This window comes from Hypanus sabinus, chromosome 23 (assembly GCF_030144855.1).
Source record: "Hypanus sabinus isolate sHypSab1 chromosome 23, sHypSab1.hap1, whole genome shotgun sequence".
Taxonomy (NCBI): domain Eukaryota; kingdom Metazoa; phylum Chordata; class Chondrichthyes; order Myliobatiformes; family Dasyatidae; genus Hypanus; species Hypanus sabinus.
The window spans coordinates 22,317,580-22,336,519 of NC_082728.1; the positions used below are offsets into that span (position 1 = coordinate 22,317,580).

General features: G+C 40.5%; 1 protein-coding gene across 1 annotated transcript; it reads right to left on the reverse strand.

The window, feature by feature from the left end:
* Positions 1–416: 416 nt before the first annotated feature.
* Positions 417–12,642, reverse strand: tspan10 (tetraspanin 10). The gene is made up of 3 exons (XM_059949063.1): positions 12,577–12,642; positions 3,468–4,075; positions 417–723 (listed from the first exon to the last, which is right to left on the reverse strand). Exons 1-3 carry the CDS (start codon positions 12,640–12,642, stop codon positions 417–419), a joined length of 981 nt encoding a protein of 326 aa, XP_059805046.1.
* Between the last annotated feature and the right edge of the window lie 6,298 nt (positions 12,643–18,940).

Sequence of the window (18,940 nt, forward strand, 5' to 3'; positions counted from 1 at the left end):
AATTTTAAAGCAGGCAGTATTATTGGACACAGACAGCACAGTATTTCTCTAAAACAATATGTTGTACAGTTCAAATCCTTGTGTGCTTGTGTAGATTTTTGCGGTAAATATGCACCTGTTTTAGAAAGGTGAGCAAAGACATGCTTTATATACAAAGGTGCAGCATAATGTTTATGAAGATGTTCAATGTGTATGATTTATCTTAATTCTCCTCTGCACGTTTAATTCCATTTATAACAATCGCTAATTACATAAGTAATGTATCAATAAAACTTAGAATGGATTTTGGAGATTGTTTCAGCCAAGGGCGATAATGTCCACACTTTTGTAAGTTCCACGTACAATGCATATAAAAAGCTCAGTCATGTTTTCAACATGTTTGTCACTCTACTGTTGATATATTTTGCATCTCTCTGCTACCAATGAGCTTTAATTAATTCAATGTCACTCAGTATCTTTGTCGCAAAAATGAGCCCAAGTACTTGAACAATCATAAGGATGACACCACAAATACCAATTGAGCCTGCATGACTAGAAAGCCAGCTGGTGATACATGACATGCACCCTCGGAGGTAGATGTATTTCTGGGCTGTCACTTCCTCCATATGTAAAGTGCCAAAGCCACACTGAGAGTTCGTGACCGTGCCATTCTCTTGTGGATTAATGCAACATGAAGGAGGAGCTCCACATGCATGGATGCCCGGGGAGCTGCAGTTAAAATACCTACAGAGGAAAACACACATCAGCAGGGTAGCAACATTTTACAAGGCCTTTTTAAAACAGAAAAAAATGAATTACTTCATTTCCTTTCCAATTTAAACTTAAGATCGTTTATCTCCATCTGCATCTTTCAATGGAGCACTGCATGAAGATTTATGTTTCGGAGCGTTCCACGGCCACTGTCATTGATGATGTGCAGTAGATGGATTATCATGAGGAAAATGTGCTTTGAGGTGACCAACGCCAAGGGAACGATCTGTTCCCATAAAAAAAAACCATTGACTTGCTGGTAACAAAAGTAACAGAAACTATTATGGTGAACTCTGTGATGTGAGTAACAGCCAATCAAAGCGAACTTCTGACTCTGAGTTAGGCAGAGTTCCCATTTGGGGCTTTGTTACAAATGATAACACTTTAAGCTCCATTCAAAAGGGGACCTATCTATTTCAATGGTTTCATTACTGGCTTTAATCTGCCAATGTCAAGCCAACCTGTTTATTTTAAAACAGTTTAATATACGATCACAATGAATACAAGTATCTAATTTTGTTAGTAGAACATTGCTTTCCTTCAATTTGCAAACAGGTATTTAAATATATAATCATGCATTTAATTCTGTGACAATTGTGTATTAAAGACAACCCCAAAGCTCCAGGTCCCCAGATAACCTCTGCCTGAACCTCTCACTGAAATACCAACTGCCTTCACCTCTTTGTTTCAGACGGTTCCACCCACTCCAGGTAAAAGAGTATCATTCACAGTGCGGGCTAGGCTGGGTGTATGGGGACATATGGGAGGGGGTGGGGATGGTGCTGGTGCTCTTCAAAGCAACACACACAAAATGCTGGAGGAACTCAGCACATCAGGCTGCATCTATGGAAATGAATAAAGAGTCGATGTTTCGGGCTGCGACCCCTCATCAGGATTGGAAAGGAAAAGGGAAGATGCTAGAAAAAAGGTTGAAGGAGGGGAAGGAGGACAAGCTAAAAGGTGATAGGGTGACAGGTGAGCCCAGGTAGGTGGGGAAGGGGTATGAAATAAGAAGCTGGGAGGGGATAGTTGGAAAAGCCAAATGGCTGGAGAAAAAGGAATCTGATGGGAGAGGTGAGTGGATAATGGGAGAAGAGGAAAGAGGAGGGGCACCAGGGCACCAGGGAGTAGTGAGGAGAAGTGGTAAGAGGCCAGTGTGAGGAATAGAAAAAGAAGGAAGGTGGATGGAAAAAGGGAAAATAGTCATTGGAAGGGGACATCGTTGTTCATGCCAACAAGGTGGGGGCTACCCAGACGGAGTATGAGGTGCTGCTCCTCCACCCTGAGGGTGGTTTCATCATGGCAGAAGAGGAGGCCATGAGCCAACATGAGAATGAGAATGGGGATAGGAATTAAAATGGTTGGCCACAGGGAAATTCTACTTTATGTTAGCGGCTGGAGCAGAGGTGCTTGACAATACGGTCCCCCAATGTAAGTCAGGTCTCACCAATGTAGAGGTGGCCACACTGGGAGCACTGGGTACAAGATGACCTCAACAGATTTGCTGGTGAGGGAGGAGTTGGGTGGACAGGCTGGCTTTTATGACACTTTCAGGGATATGTACTAGGAAGGAGATTAGTGGGGAAGGACCAATGGAAAGTGAACTGTGAAAGGAGCAATCCCTGCAGAAAGCTGAGAGTGGGGGGAAAACAAAGACGTGTTTAGTGGTAGGGTCACATTGAAGATCATGAAAGTTGGAAAATGTTCTGTTGGACGCGAAGGCTCGTGGAGTTTTAGATGAGGACAAGAGGAACTCTATTCCTGTTAAGGCAGTGTGAAGATGGGATGAACGCGGGCGTCCGGGAAATGAAAGAGATACGGGTGAAGACAGCATCAATGGTGGAGGAAGGGAAACCTGTTCTTTGAAGAAGCAGGACATCTTTTTGATGTCCTGGAAAGAAGCCTCATCCTGGGAATAGATGCTGTAGAGACGAAGGAAATGAGAAAAGGGAATAACATTTTTACAGGAGACAGTTTGGGAAGCGGTGTAAAGGAAATAGCCGTGGGAGTTTGTAGGTTTTTCAAAGATATCTGTAGACAGTTTGTATCCAGAAATGGAGACAGAGCGATGGAGACAAATAGATGGAGAAAGGGGAGAGAGGTGTCAGAAAAGGACCAAGTCAATTTAAAGTCAGGGTGGACGTTTGAGGCAAAGTTGATGAAACTGACGAGCTCAGCATGGGTGCAGGAAGCAGCACCAGTGCAGACGTTGATGTAGCGCAGAATATCAATGTTTCAGACAAAGCACCAGGAGTTGTTTGAATTCACTTCCAAATCCCAAACTTCTAACTCCTAACATCTACGAAGTTATTTACTAATGAAACGTGCTAACAGGGCAAAAAAGGTCAAATTGTTCATGGTTTAAAAAAAAAACAACGAATATAAATGACGACTATAACCAAGCGAGTAAGATATTCTAAACAGAAATGGAGTTGTCTGATTTGGCCTGTTCAAGTCCGAGAGATTTTTTTTTTAAAAAATTGTCCTTAATCGATCTTAAGAGTGTTATTGGACAGTTAGGGGTTTTTTGATATAAATGGCGCTGCACGGGATCGGACATCTTTTGCCGGATTGAATTCGCTGTCTATACTTAATAAAACTCATAAAGCGGTTTGGTTTCCTTATAAATTGTAATGCAGACCTCAGAGCCAAATACCTCGAAGCCCACACTGGTTTCAGTTTCATAATATAAATCAGAAGATTTATTAAGTACTTACAGGTTGAGCTCCCAGTCGTGGTATGAGTGGACCCCGCAACACTTTAACCCTCTTTGGATTTCGTTTATAATAAAACGAAGATCGAGATCATCCTGATATCTCTTAACGCCCAGAATCATTCCATTCTCCAGGTACTGTTCGATCCTATCTCTTAGCGCGTAAACCGCCATCCCGCCGATTATCTGCAAAGACACTAATATCAGGATCCCCGCAGTGAAGAACTTCAGCAAGCATTGGTTCTCCCTCAGTGCCCCGACACATCCCGAGAAGGAAATTGTGCCAACCATCAGTCCCACAATCACGAAAGCCAGCATGGGGTCTGTACTGAGATGGTTGATGTTGTCCAAGTCCAGAGATTTCTTGTCAATGAGCCCCCAGATCCCGGTTCCCAGTATCAGAGAGCCCATTACGGTGAAGATGAAGTTGAACACTATCATTGTGTGCTTGATGCAGATGTTGACTTTGTTGACCACATGGTGACGATGATAGAGGTAGGCCAATTCTTGGTGGCGATCGGGCCCCAGGCCGCTCTCTGTTTCAGCACCGTCCGCCAGGGGACAGCGACTAGAACTCGCAGGCGCCATCCTGCCATCGTTAAGCCTCCCCTCCTGTTAGAATGGAAATGCGGAGGAAATATCAGGATTGCGACACTGAAAGATCAAACGCTACGCAATTCGGGTATTTAGATTGTTTAGACCGGAGAGCGTCAGAAAGCTGTGACCCAAAGAGCCCAGGCGTCCAGGCGACCTTTAAATTAACAGCTCTGCAGTCTCACCGATCGCATCCAACAAGCTAAGTTGCCAAAAAAGCATTTGCTCAATATCATTATCTGGGAGCAATCCTTTACTCTTCTGGCTTATATCAAGCGAACGATTGTAGTAAGCAAAGTGGAATTTTAATTATCTGATTAAGAATGTTGTGCATATAATGTTAAGGTTATAAGGTTGTTGGTTGTGAAAATCTGTAAAAGGGAAGCAACACATTAAAAACATATTTGGAATACACGTTTGTATGGCATAATGTTTAAAGTAAACTAGAAAATATAGCTCAAAGTTGACAGTGAGCCAATGGAAACGCGCACTGTACAACATCAAATGGACCACATTGTCCTGGCCACTGAATCCAGCGAAGCGAACTCCGGCTGTCGCGCACTCAATCCAATTTGGCAAAAGGTACTTTCACGCGCCTAAATGGTTACCCAACCATTCAATAGACACGCACACACACACACACACACACACACACACACCACAGTTTCATGAATCACATACTTGCCGCCAGAATGAGACTTGTTTTCATTCTAGCAATGACACAGTGCGAGTTAAACGCAATCAATTACGCTTTGTGCCTTTTCATTCTAACGCGCTATTAAAACTCGAGTGCTGTTGAAGATAGGCGGGTTGGCAGATAAACGAATTAGACTAATTGAATTTGAAAACCGTAATAAGGATTGGACTTTTCTTGCAGACTTTCATTCTCCAAAAAAAAACAAGTCAGCCTGTTTTTCGCGAGTTCCCGTTTGTCAGCCAGCGGGTATTTTATCTTTCCTTCCTTCATTTATCAAAAATAATGGGACAATTAGAACATCAGAAACACTGTGGCTAAGAAAACGCAATTTCGTTCGCCTCCTCTAACATTTCGAAGCGTTCTGACTATGATATGATGTAAATGTCATTTTAAGATTAGGATGAGTAGATTAGAATATAAATTGGTTTATTTTGTATCAATCAACTACAGCAGATCGCAGCTATTTCCCTAAAAATAGATTTGCATACTTCTTGTGAATATAAAACACAAATAACCCTTCCTTTAAAATTAAGGTACTAACATCCCACTTGACTAAACTATCCGATTAATCAAAGGCAGGTTAAGTCAGTTCCATGCGTCACTGTAGGAATTAATGTCAATTCTATAAACCATAAAAATAGCTCCTTTCTCTGCGAATGCAATCAGAAATAAAATGCTCAAAAATCAGATTCCATCCGCTGCCGATCTCCTTTTTTATTCAATACAGAATTCACTGAAATTATGTACTGCCTTTTTCCCAAGAGATAGAGATACAGATAGGTGTACAAACATTGAAAATTCCCTCTCTATGACAGATCATTTCCAGAGAGTCAACCCCACACAGAGCCATTGAATGAAGTGTTCAGGCTTTGAAAATAGTCAATAACAAAGAATAAAGGACAGCAAGTATTTGGAATGTTCTTTCTAAGAGATTTAAGAATTGGTTTGATTCCATGGGATTCATTCTATCACTAAATACTGGAAAATGCAACCTTGACTGAGCAGATGTTGAGGGGGGGGTGAGCCATTTTGTGTGCCTTCTGGGTTACTTGGAGCTAAAGCATAACTCTCTGACTCCAGCCACCATTATTCTCTGGGTCATTAAGGCATGCAAGCCTTCAAACCATGACAAAGCTGTGTTCCTCTTGGAGGACTCACCTGTACGCTAAAGGTGACTTGCAGCGCAAAATTAACATACCAACCTGAAAGTCTTTGGGATGTGGGAGGAAACCCGTGCAGTCCCAGGGATGGTGTAGATGTGCTACGCAGGTAATGCCTGAGGTCAGGATTGAACTCGGCTCCTTTCATGATAACTTTTCACTGAAGCTCTCAGCCTTGAAGGAGCAAACACTAAAGAGCACAGTCAATCTTCTCTCTGTCCATGGCTTGTCTCTAGACCTGAAGGCCAATCAAGCGCAATCCCCAAGTTATAATATTTTGCACAACTTCACAGCACAGGTCCCACAAAAGGATTATCAGCAATCATGATGAAAAGCAAGTGAAGTGAAGCTTTTAAATAAATTGCAAAATAAGTAAGCAGCATAAAAGCAAAAACACAAGAAAGTTTGCAGATATTGGCAGGGCAACACACACACACACACACAATACTAGAGGAACTCAGCAGGTCAGGCACCATCTATGGAAGTGAACAGTCAATGTTTCAGGCAAATGTTCATGTGGTTGCCAGATCTTTTAATGGATTTATAAGCAAGTTTTGAGAAAAATACAAGATAGAACATGATCTAAACCTGTGAAAAAGTTACATTTTAAGGCACCTCTTCAGGAGCCTCAGAGAGAAAGTGAAGGGATGGAGAAGTAAACAGAAAATAAAATCAGGTTTCCACATCTCTGGAGATCTGCTTAAGTGAGAATATTTGGAGGGACAATCATGTCTAACATTTAATCTGTTTTGATTAATTGTTGATATTAGTCATCTTGCACAAATCACCTCTCCAGGTTTTGCCAATTATACTAAAATAAATTTGACTAAAGATCTGATGTTGTGATGAATTATTACTAAATTACTTTCTTCGATTTCTACTGGGTCTTTCTCAAAACCTTTTATCCAGCAATTATGAAGGTAGGAACAAGAAGGGATCAATTCACCTTTGGATTTGCTAAGCAATTCATTATGCTCATAGCAGAGGTACTGCTGCATATAGTCTATACCCTAGAAGGAATTTTAGAACTAAGAAATATGGTTGCAGAATAAATGGCTGCCCTTTTTCAGGTGGAGACACGATGATTTCACTTTCTCTCAGAGGGCTGTATATCTTTGGAATTCTCCATTACAGACATCTGCTGAAGTGATGACATTGAAGATCATCAAGGCTGACATCTAAAGTACAAGGGAGAAAGGGTATGGGGACAGGTGGTGTAGATACCAGGATTGGATCACCGAGGTTCTTATAAACATGTAACAATTACAGCACGGAAACAGGCCATCTCGGCCCTTCCAGTCCTTGCCGAACGCTTACTCTCACTCAGTCCCACCGGCCCGCAATCAGCCCACAACTCTCCACTCCCCTCCTGTCCATATACCCATCCAATTTTACTTTAAATGACAATACCAAACCTGCCTCTACCACTTCTAATGGCGTATCTGAATGGCAGATCTGATTCAAGGAATTGGCTGGCTTATTTTTCTCTTATTTCATGCTGCCACAGTCTTGTCCTTAATCAAAAATATCCATTTTAAAATATGCTCGCTGACTGCTTCTTAGTTGTTCTAATCCTGAAGAGGATGCTGAATTCATTCCAGAGTTGTTTAATTATCCCAATTCAAATCTCCAATGACTCCACTCCATCATTACCTCTACATTTCATCATCTTGCCACTCACATCATGAGACCAGAGACAACTCCCATGACAATTTTAAATCCTTTCTTATTTTCTTTAACCACCTCCTGCTTGTCTTTCATTATCTCTCTCTCTTATTGTGAAAGTAATGTTATTTTTAATCACTGAGATTACCTCTCCTACTTCGGCAGATTCTGTAGATGTTGCGATCTACCGTCACTGTTGTGAAATCCTTGCACCATATATTGCACATTAACCTGAATTTCAGTTTCATCGGGAAAGCTGCCAAGAATGTTTATTATTGCATCGGGTAATTTTTTCCCTTAACTGATTTTAAGAGCATAATTCCAGCACTTCGTCAATAATGAATTCCAGGGCTCTCCTATCATTCATTGTGAAACATATTCACAGTTGTCTTGAACATTGCTGAGTCATGGTCTGATGTGGAATGAAAACACGGCTGATTCACCCCACAGCAAAACCCTTCACCGCGGACAGCGTGGAAAGCTCCAGATGTATGCCAGCTCTCTCAATGCTTGATTAATTGTCTTCAAAATCAAAAACTATGGTGCATTAAACCTAAAATTGTGTTCATGAATAGAATAATGTTGCATTATGCAGTGGAGAGCATCCTCACAAGCTGCATCACTGCTTGTAGGGAGACGACACTGCAGTGGACAGGAAGGCTCTGTCATGGATAGTCAAGAATGCCCAACACATCACCGGCATAAGCCTTAACACCAACAAGGACATATATACAGAAATGTGCCGGTAAAGGGCCAGTAACATCTTGAAGGATCCCACCCAGCCAGCTCATGGACTGTTTGTCCCACTTCCCTCAGGGAGGAGTCTATGTAATATCCATGTCAGGATCACCAGACACAAAAACAGTTACTTTCCCCAAGCAGTGAGGCCAATCAACACCTCCACTTACTAACTTAACCACTTCTTCATTATTTCCTGTGATTCACCTTATGTACAGCCTGGTGTCACTTAATGGACAGATAATCAATTTATGTACTGCATATAATCTTTCATAGGTATTGTTTTTATTATTATTGTTTTCTTTATCTTTTGTGCTTTTCGTGCTGCATCAGATCCAGAGTAACCACTATTTTGTCCTCCTTGTGCTTACGTGCAGGAACTCACATTAAACAATATTTAATCTTTGCAATTGCTATGTCTGTAATGGACAAAGGCAACAAACCATTCCCTGCATTAAACATTTACATTTAATACTTTACAGGCAGATCGCAGGCTTCATGGCTCCTTCTATTACAGTAATGTCAAATGTCATTTACACAATGGTAAACTGAAAATCTACTAAAGAATAGCACGTTCAGAACAATATTTTTAATAACAAAGTTGCAAATACAATCAGGAAAACTTGTCTATTGCCAGCTTTAAGTACGCATGCAAGTGTCAGCTGTAGCTTGTATGCATCTCTGATGCATTAGCCTCAGTGTAACTGAATGTTGGGAGCAGGTACCATTAGCAACTGCATCTTGGCTGCACACTTAACACTGTCCACATTTCATCTCTGGTGGGCCCTGCCATTCTACCTGTTAGGTTAAATGCTCAGCTGGAACTATGTTCTGGATCTGAAGGGAAAAACAACCCTCCATACCTCAAGCAGTGCTAAAGCTTTACATGGCCTGCTGATAAGGTGCTCTCTGGGAATCCCTGATGGTGTAAAGGCTGCAGGCGAGAAAGGCCTATGGGTATCCATTCAATCAAATAAAGTTAATTAAATAAAAAACTAAATAATAAGATCATTAAAAAGGTCATCAGTACACTTTAAAATAGTAACAACCAAGTAAAAATAAGCAACCATAAAGACTTAAAGTAGCTCAGTTTTTACTTCTTATTCTGAATCAATGGGGTTATCTCTTGAACCACCTCTCCTAGTGTGAAGCTGAAAGATCAGATCCAAAGTGCATGCCACTCCTCTCTTCCCCTTTCCTAATGGCAGGTCCAGCAGTGGAGAAACATCTTAAGTATACTGGCATCTGATCTTCAGGATGCTTTTGAATTAAATGTTTCATTGTGAATGCGTGCACATCAATGAGCAGATAGCTGATGGCTCTGTAAGACCATGAAACATATGACATATGAGAAAAATCGGGCCAATCAGTCCATCTAGTCTATGGAAAGTCAGCTGTAGATAAACAAAATTCATCCCAAATACATCAATATAATTTCTTCAAATTATTTGCGTTTAGCTCTCAGTACCATTAACTGTGGTGTTAACTGTTCAGGCTTATGAAATGTCTTCTCTGTAATGTTACTTAATGCCGTTAAGGGTTTCTGTAGCTGGAATGTTTGGGTCATGACTGCAGACAAGGGGGGAAATAACCAATGGAGAATTGTTATGCTATCTTGTATGTGTCAGCTGAGCGGGAGATCGTGGTCTTTTTCGGGAAGGCGAGTGAGGAGGACGGATGTGTGAGGAGCGAACAGCGGTTCCAGGGCAGCGGATACTGGACGTCAATGGTTCAGACGGTGGCCGAAGGCTCGGAAAGTCGTTGTGGATGGAACCGGAGGCGTGAGCTCCAACGTATTAAAATATTATGTGCACAAACTGATAAACTTACTGATCTGGTGCCTTTAGGTTATCTGTTCCTACTAACCCATCACTAAGAAAATATCTATAAAGTTGTAATTATTTACTCGACTTTGGTGTATTATCTGGTATTTGTGTTACAAGCGTGTACCGGGGGCGGGTGGGGGGGCATTACACCGTATTTACACCAAAGTATTGCACTATTTGCGGGGCGATGCAGGTTCACCCTAGGTGAACGGGGGTAAATTGGGGGCACAGACTCTACATTTGTTTTGAAAATTTCATCTCTTTCTTGTTTCTCTCCATCTTCCAAAAGTTCTCTTCCATTCTTTCTTATGAATGAGACCTACCTTCTGCTCTAGTACCTGCAACTTGTCTATTTAGAGATGCAGCACGATTACAGGCCCACCACTCACTTGTGACCAATTAACCCATCTTTGGAGAGTGGGAGAAATCCAGAGCACCCAGAGGAAACCCAGACCATCACAGGGAGAATACACAATTCCTTAGGCAGTAGCAGGAATTGAACCTGGGCCATTGGTGCTGTAGAGTGTTACGCTAACCGCGATGCTACCCTGCTGCTCCTGCACTATGGCAGTAAACTATTGTGCCATGTTCAGGATAATTTGAATTGCCCTTATGGTTCTCTTTTAGACACTTTCACTCCTCCTTTCAAAATAGTGATCATCAAGTGTCCATAAAAACTCATATTTGAGCCTTTTAACCTTGATAACTCCCCCAAACTCCTTGAATATATAACACAGATAATTTGCTGGAGGAACTCAAGAAGTCAGGCAGCATCTATGGAAATTAATAATATGTTGTCATCACCCAGAACCTGTTTATCTTTGCTTGGGTTTCTTATCCTGTAATGCAGTAAATTGCCTGTAATCACAGTCACAAAATGTACTTTTTATAACAACATTGGAATATGCCAATAATCCTCTCTGCAATTTTGACGCAGTCTTTGTCTATTGTGTTATCTACGGTTGCATTTATTGCTACGGAAGCTCTACAAATAACTTCTTTTTTCAAGTGGCACTCAAGATTTTTTCTTGATCTTTATCCTTTTCACATGCACATTACTCCTTTGCCACTTGAGTTCACTTATTTGTCAAATATTCATTTCAATCCAACACGCCGAGCTAAATCTTTGCCCTTCTTGAAAATATTTCAATAATAAAAAGAACATTTTCAAGTTTTGAAATTACCACTGCACAGCTAATCTTCAAATGCTTGTTTCCTGCTCCATGCAGATACAGAATTGCTTAGCATAGTGCCGTAATCAAATTGCAACTCTCCAGACAAATACGTTACTTTGGATTGCAATATTTTGCTTTTGAGACAGGTTTTGTACTTAGGATATGTTAGACTAAGAGATTTAATATAACATTAAGAACTTGATGTCACCAGTTATGAATGCACATATTCTGCACACCATTCAAAGGTAAAGGAGATTTGGTATGTCAACAAAGATTTTTGCAATTTTCTATAGATGTACATTGAAGCGCAAACTGTACATCACAACCTGGTATGAAGGCTCCAATGCAGAGGATCACAAGAGGCTGCAGAGGGTTATACACTCAGCCATCTCCATCACGGGCACAACCCTCCTCACCTTCGAGGATATCTTCAAATCATCCGGGACATGCTCTCTTCTCGTTACTACCATCAGTGAGGAGGTACACGGCTGGATGACCTCCTCTCTGTGATTCAGAATCAACTTCTTTCCCTCTCCCTTCAGATTTCAGAACAGTCATTAACTCAATCTCATTATTCCTTTCTCTTTGTTCCATTTATTTATTTTGTAACTTATAGTGATTTGGTCTTCGCACTGTACTGCTGCTGCAAAATAACAAATTTCATGACATGTAAGAAAGTGATACTAAACCTGATTCCGATTCTGATAAATAACTGTAGATTTTCTGGTTGATAATATTAATGTTGGATTTTAATTATTTCAATTATTACCACCAGCTCAGATGTTGATGCAAAGTCTGAATCACAGTGTTATAAATACTTTTTTAAAAGTAGTTGCTTTATTTATTTGCTGCTTAATAATTTGTTCATGCATAACCCGTGGATATTTCATTCGTAAGTCACTAAGACAAGACATTAATTTCAGCTCTGGATACTAACAACTCAGTGTGGAAGATTCAGTGGATAAACAGAGCACATTATTCTGAATCAGTTCAATGTTTTGTTTCCCTTCTCCAGAGATTGCTAATTTATCAAATATTACGTAAACATATTGGTCACATGTTTACTAGCAAACTAATGGACACATTTTAAACCAAAGAAAATGTACTTATAACTCTGTAAGCTTATTGTTCATGCATTTTATATAACTGCTGTTAAATGAAAATTTGCTAACTTTGCATAAAATAATCTTCTGGAATCACACAGCAATGGGACAAAATAGTTTTGAATTAATGTAGTAATTCTAATTTAAATTAATACCTTGAATATCAAAGGACTGAGTTCATCTGCTTCACTCCTCTTCTTGAAATATTGGGACAGCTTCATTATCTGCTTCTTCCAAGTTTAATTCAAATTGTGAGTTAAATCAATTTTAGCAGAAAGTACTCACAACAAGGCGTATTCAGTGTTTCTTTTCCTCAAAAAGTGAGAGAAAGAGAAAATATCTAAACTTACATTTTTTGACCACGTGTTCCTGAATCATATGAGAGTCATCTCTAAAGGATTATTAAGGAATTTTTTTTTCCCCGAGAGCTATGCCTACTTTTCTATGGCTTGCATTGTCCTAGCCTGCTACACAGTTAAGCTTCATGGGGCTGCCGATTTCACATGTAGGAGTCTTCTAAAGAAAAATTTGCTTCATTTCCAGAAACATTTTGTAAATTTGATCGGAATGTGCCGAGAGTGTGGAAATAAAGCAGATGGGAAATTACATAGTACTTTGCATGTTTGCTCTGAAATACAATTAGAGCAATCTAAGATGTCTGGAAAATATGATCTATTATAATGGTCAGTAATAGGATCATTACTGAAGGCATAGGCCAACATAACTGGAGTATCTACTTCACTGAAAGGACTGGAACAAGAATCATTCTTGCTTGGACATTTGCTGATTTGATTGTTGATAACAATACGCAGTGAGAGAACAAAGCTGAGGAATGACTTTCGTGGATCAGAACATCCAAATGATATTTTGTTACTGAGACTTGCTGCTGAAGGATTAACTTTGAAGCTAATGCATTTGTAGTATTGGTTAAGAAAAGCACATCAAGAATTCAGGGATGAATAGTTTCATATAAAGATATAAGACTAAGCCCATATCATAATATAATGTGATGTCAATTTCTGAAGTAACCTTACTGAATTCCAAAGCCTGAAAAAGTGGGTTACTCAGCAGTAGTGCAGGAAAAGGAGACATTCTACTTCATTAAATATTTCTGTAAGATATAATATTAAAACAAAAACAAATGATGAATTTAACATATTCAAAGAATTGTGTAGTGTTTACTCTTAGAATCTTTCATGACAAACTGAACTTGACAGCCAATTGCCTCATATGATTTTCAGTTGTCAGTTATTAACTAGACAGCAAACAGCATCTAATTAAACCATTAGCTTCTTGTTATAATATCTTTTAATATGAGGCTTTGAACTTGGTATCAACATGGTATCTGGTGGCAATGTTTATATAAACTCACATGAAAAAAAACTGGCACTAAACAATGCAGAATGGAAAATCAATGTTTCTTTTTTGGTATGGTTTGTAGAATCTATACATTAAGAGTATTGCTGACACAAATTTTTAATTTCATATTATATTCCCTAGCATGCTTCAAATGTATGAACTATCACAACATACTGCTGATTGGCTGGATGATGTTGAAATAAAGGTCTCTATTACATTTATATTGGAATGGAAATAGAAAATACTTGAAGTACTCAGCAGGTTAGAATGCGCTTGTGGAGAGAAGGATTAATAATCTTGCATGAACATAAATGTATAACCTAAATTGATAACTTTTCTCTCCCTTCACAGTAACTGGCTGGCTTGTTGCATGTTGCCTGTGTATTCTGCTTTTATTACCTGCAGAGACTGGCTGGGGATAATCATCTCTCTTCGTTCTTGCAGGTCTGACAAACAATACCTCCATGCAGCATTTTAAATCATAAAAACTGCAGTGAGCCAGTATTCAATCATTTCAGAAGATGACTCAATTTTTCTCTCCAAGTTCAGGACACAGCTATTCGTTCTCTTCCCCCAGACCATGACACTACTGAACTCCTTGGATCTCATCACCTATGAAATGCCAATAATGTTATACTGTTTCACTTTTTAACTTTGTGTCATATGTGCACCTTATGCTAGATGTCAATCTTCTAGAATATCTTCTATGATTTGTTAATGTATTTGTGGTCATGTTACTTTATGTGTTGTCCGTGAGTTATATGTACCCTATTGTGCACCTTGGTCCAGAGGAATGTTGTTTTGTTTGGCGGTATACACATATACACTTGAATGATAATAAACTTGAACTTGAAGTTTTTGGCATTTATTGGTAGCTGAAAGCTGTAGTCTGGGACCCCTTAAATCCCTAATCCTTCTTCTAGTCCTTCACATTTCTACCATGAAGATAAAGAGTTTAGGAGGGGGGAGTAGTAACAGTCCCAATTAAAGTGTATTCTAGGTTTTCAATCTGACAGAGTGCATGCTATTTACATTCAGTGGCCACTTTATACGGTACACCTGTACACTTGCTCATTAATGCCAATATCTAATCAGCCAATCACGAGGCAACAGCCCAATGTATAAAAGCATGCAGACACGGTCAGGAGGTTCAATTGTCGTTCAGGCCAAACATCAGAATGGGGAGCAAATGTGATCTAAGTGACTTTGACTGTGGAATGATTGTTGCTACCAGTAGGGGTAGTTCGAGTATCTCAGGAACTGCTGATCTCCTGGAATTTTTAAGTATAACAGCTTCTAGAGTTTACAGAGAATGGTGCAAAAAAACCCCACAAAATCATCAAATAATCGCAGTTCTGTGGGTGTAGAGGATAAAGGCCAGACTGGTTCAACTTGACAGGAAGACGACAGTAACTCAGGAAGTACATAATAAAGCGGACACTGAATGTATAGACAATCCAAGAGGTTTATACTTTAAAATCCAATTAGTACCGCAATTGTGTTGAAGCTGGCAAAATAGAAAATTACCAATTTTCTTTAAATGGTGTCCAGGATCATTGACCTAGGTTACTTGCATAGTTCTATAACAAAAGAACTTGATGTTCAGGGTAGAAACAGACATGAGTTCATTGATTTATTGGGAGTCCCAGGTGAAGGAAGGACTCTGAAAACTGAAGTTCAGGAAACTTCTGCTTTTTGCGGAATAATAATTCCCAAAAGCATCAAATAGGAAAATCCACTCTGCAGTCTGAAGACAGCAGCTGGTGTCAACATCTGGCCAGTACTTCCATTACTGTTTATCTTTCCTTTCCCATTGATTGATTTATTCATCTTAATGGATACAAAAGAGTTCCATAAACATGTTCCATTTAAGGTTAATCTGCCTGGATTTTATTAGTTGCTGCAATTCTGTTTCAGCAAAGAGTGCAGACACAATTCATGTGGTAACATGGAATGGCTTAATGCAATACAGCTAAAGTAGTGGTTCTTTCCTGTACTGAGGCCAAATCTCATCACCTATTCTATAGCTCACACCTAAGGTTTCCAATGAAATCAGGGTCAAGGATGTTGGCCCTAGTCCAGATTCCTCTCCTCTATGAGTTCAGGAAGGAAATCCCTTTGCGACTCTTTTTTTCTGTGTTAATAAGCTGTCAGAACATTCCTGACAGGAAGCAACACACACACACACACACACACACACACACACACACACACACACACACACACACACTCACACACACACAGACACACACACACACACACACACACACACACACTCACACACACACACACGCACACGCACACGCACACGCACACACACACACACACACACACACACACACACACACACACACACACACTCACACACACACTCACACACACACACACAGATAGTAGGCAGCATCTATGGAGGGAAATGCACAGTCGACATTTCAGGCTGAGAGCCTACATCGGAGATTCGAAACATCAACTGTTTATTTCCTTCCATAGATGCTGCCTGACCTACTGAATTCCCAAGCATTTTGTGCATCCTGCTCAAGATTTCCAGCAACTGCTGAATCTCTTGTGGTTCCTGATAGGCAGATGTAACAAATGTAACTCTGACTTTGAGGTTTCATTCCATTTCTGGAAAAAGAAAATAATGATAGCACAAGTGGGAAAATAAAACTCTATGAACAGTTTGTTGCAATGTTGTGAAGTGAAGACCTTATTAAACACAGGGAGATAGTAGCAATGTCAACTGTTATGCCCTGCTACAATAGAAGAGAAGATGCCATGAGGTGAAAAACTAATAAAGAAAAGACACTATCCCAAATTTTCATTCTGTTAATTATTCTGCAGTAAATTGCTTTGGAAAAGTAACGTTTTAGATAATGTTGGATTCTACTGCAACTTGAACCTAGTCCAGATGTATTTGCATTGCTGCCTTCACCAGGGGCAATGGAACTGCCCCTGATAGGATGCTATTTTTTAAGATCAAATAGACCAGGTGGGGCACATGGTGGAACTGTGCATCAAGGAGCACAGGAGGTGTATCCATTTGGGTTACTCGGAGAAATCGGCGGTAGCAGAACATTGCATATGCAATGGCCACAGGATTGACTTCCACAGCACAGAAATATTGTGCTGCACCAATGGCTTTTAGGACCGCCTGGTGAAGGAAGCTGTTGAAATAAGACTAGGGAATAAGAATTTTAGCAAAGACGAAGGTCTCGCTTCAACTAAGAACTGGAATATGATTGTAAACAAAGTGGGGCAGCGGAAACTTGATTGGTTGAGGACTAACCAATCAGGAAGATCAGATGACAGGGGTATATATACCACTGGACTAGGCATGCCGAGGATCATCCCTGATGAGGGTGGCCCCTGATAAAGACAGCAATGTCACCCGATGCGGATATGGCCCAAGTGCAGAGTGAGAAGCAGGCCGATAGTTCACAGACTTTAATGCGAACAGTGAAAAGGAAACAATAAACACTAGGCCAAACAGAGCCATTAACTAAGACTCTTAAATGGAAAATGAAGCCTACACTGCGGCTGAAAAGAACAAATAAGACTAAACAAATACCGCTAGTCTTCAGAGCCAGTTGACTGGACGGTCCAATTTCTCAGGCAAGGCGGAATGTTGCTGTGTCCAAGTCTCGACAAACACTATGACAGAATGAATGGAGTTAAACGCTATCACAACGAAATAGTAATTAACAGACATGTGCACATTCACAAGTGCAGTTGCCGGATCTGCAGCGCGGCGGAATCCATGGTTGTGACAAGCAGTGCAAGTTTGTCATTGAAACGCTGGTTAAAATCAACACCTGCACCTGGCTGGACACCTGAGCTGAGCCTATCCGTTACATATGCCGGGAAAACCCTAGATCCTTTTTCAAAATAAACTTTAATCCCCTTTATTCATATTTTTGAGGTAATTACAAGAATAAACCCTTACATTCTTACTCTCAGTAGAATTCTCATGTGGCCTCCTGGGGAAACACACGACTATAGTAATTGAAGGGCTTCCTTACCTAACTCAGACCCTCCCTCTCCAGTGGCGGAAGAACTCTGTTGTGTGATCCGACTACGCTGAGCCCTTGTGATGGCTGCATGTAGCTTCAGTGTGTCCTTCAGCATGTATTCCTGCAGCCCAGAATGTGCCAGCCGATAGCATTCATCCACGGGCGCCTCTGTGTGCTGGCAGACCAAAGGGCATCTTTCACTGAGCTGCTGACCCGCCAACAGCACTAAATGTCAGTCTGTGTGTCCGAATGTGTCCCTGGGAACGGCCCATAGACCAGAGAGCCCTCGGGACAGATGCTCGGGACGTACCGTGACGCTGGCCCATGCATCTTTCTCCGACTCAGCCCAAAAAGAGGTGCTATATGGTCCATGACATAACATTAAAAAGTCAAAGGAAGGATTTGCTTTTAATTGGGGCCTTTCTTCATTAGGGTTCCCCACAAAGCACTTTACAGTCAGCAATCAATGTTGTAATGCATGAAATACAATAGCCTATTTTACACCACCCACAGTGTGCAGCACATCAAAGCCAGTTAATCTAATTCTGTGATTTTGATTGCAGGATAAATACTGGGCAGGATGTCCAGAAGATCTCCTCTGCAAGCACAATGGAATCTTTGCTATCCATCAGGGAGGACAGAGGGGTGTGCTTCAGCATCTCACATAGAAGACACACTCCAGTCATACAGTACTGAAATGTCAGTCTGGAGCTTTAACTGGTCTCTGGAGTGTGACTTGAACCTATTAACATCTGATTCAGAAGAGTGAGTGCTACTAGTTGATTCATTGCAGACACAGTACCTACATTGCTGTCCATATGGAGACTCTGTGGGAGTGGAAGTGAGTTAGACAAAAGTCAGGTCCCAAATTTTGGAAGAGTTAAAATGGTGAAGAGGATGCAGGAGGTCCAATTTATATACATTCTGATTTCTGCACATCTGGATTTTATCAACCTTAATAAGATGTAACAGTGTAAGGTTAGTAAAGTTCAAAATGGTTTTGGAATTTCCCAGATGGCCTCTTGGCTTTCATGGATAATATTCAATTCAGCTAGAGTTAACTATTACCTTCAGACAGTGGAGGCACTGTAACCTGCTCCCACTAAACACTGAACATCAGTTTGTTGAGAAGTCCCTGCCTATCCATTAA

What these genes read in the sequence shown, in the direction of transcription:
- tspan10 (XM_059949063.1), bottom strand. Translation starts at nt 12,642, where the DNA reads ATGAAGCTGTCCCAATATTTCAAGAAGAGGAGTGAAGCAGATGAACTC. An exon ending in TCAGTCCTTTGATATTCAAG is followed by an intron (nt 4,076 to 12,576) that starts GTATTAATTTAA and finishes CCATTCTAACAG; the next exon opens with GAGGGGAGGCTTAACGATGG. An exon ending in CACGACTGGGAGCTCAACCT is followed by an intron (nt 724 to 3,467) that starts GTAAGTACTTAA and finishes TTTCCTCTGTAG; the next exon opens with GTATTTTAACTGCAGCTCCC.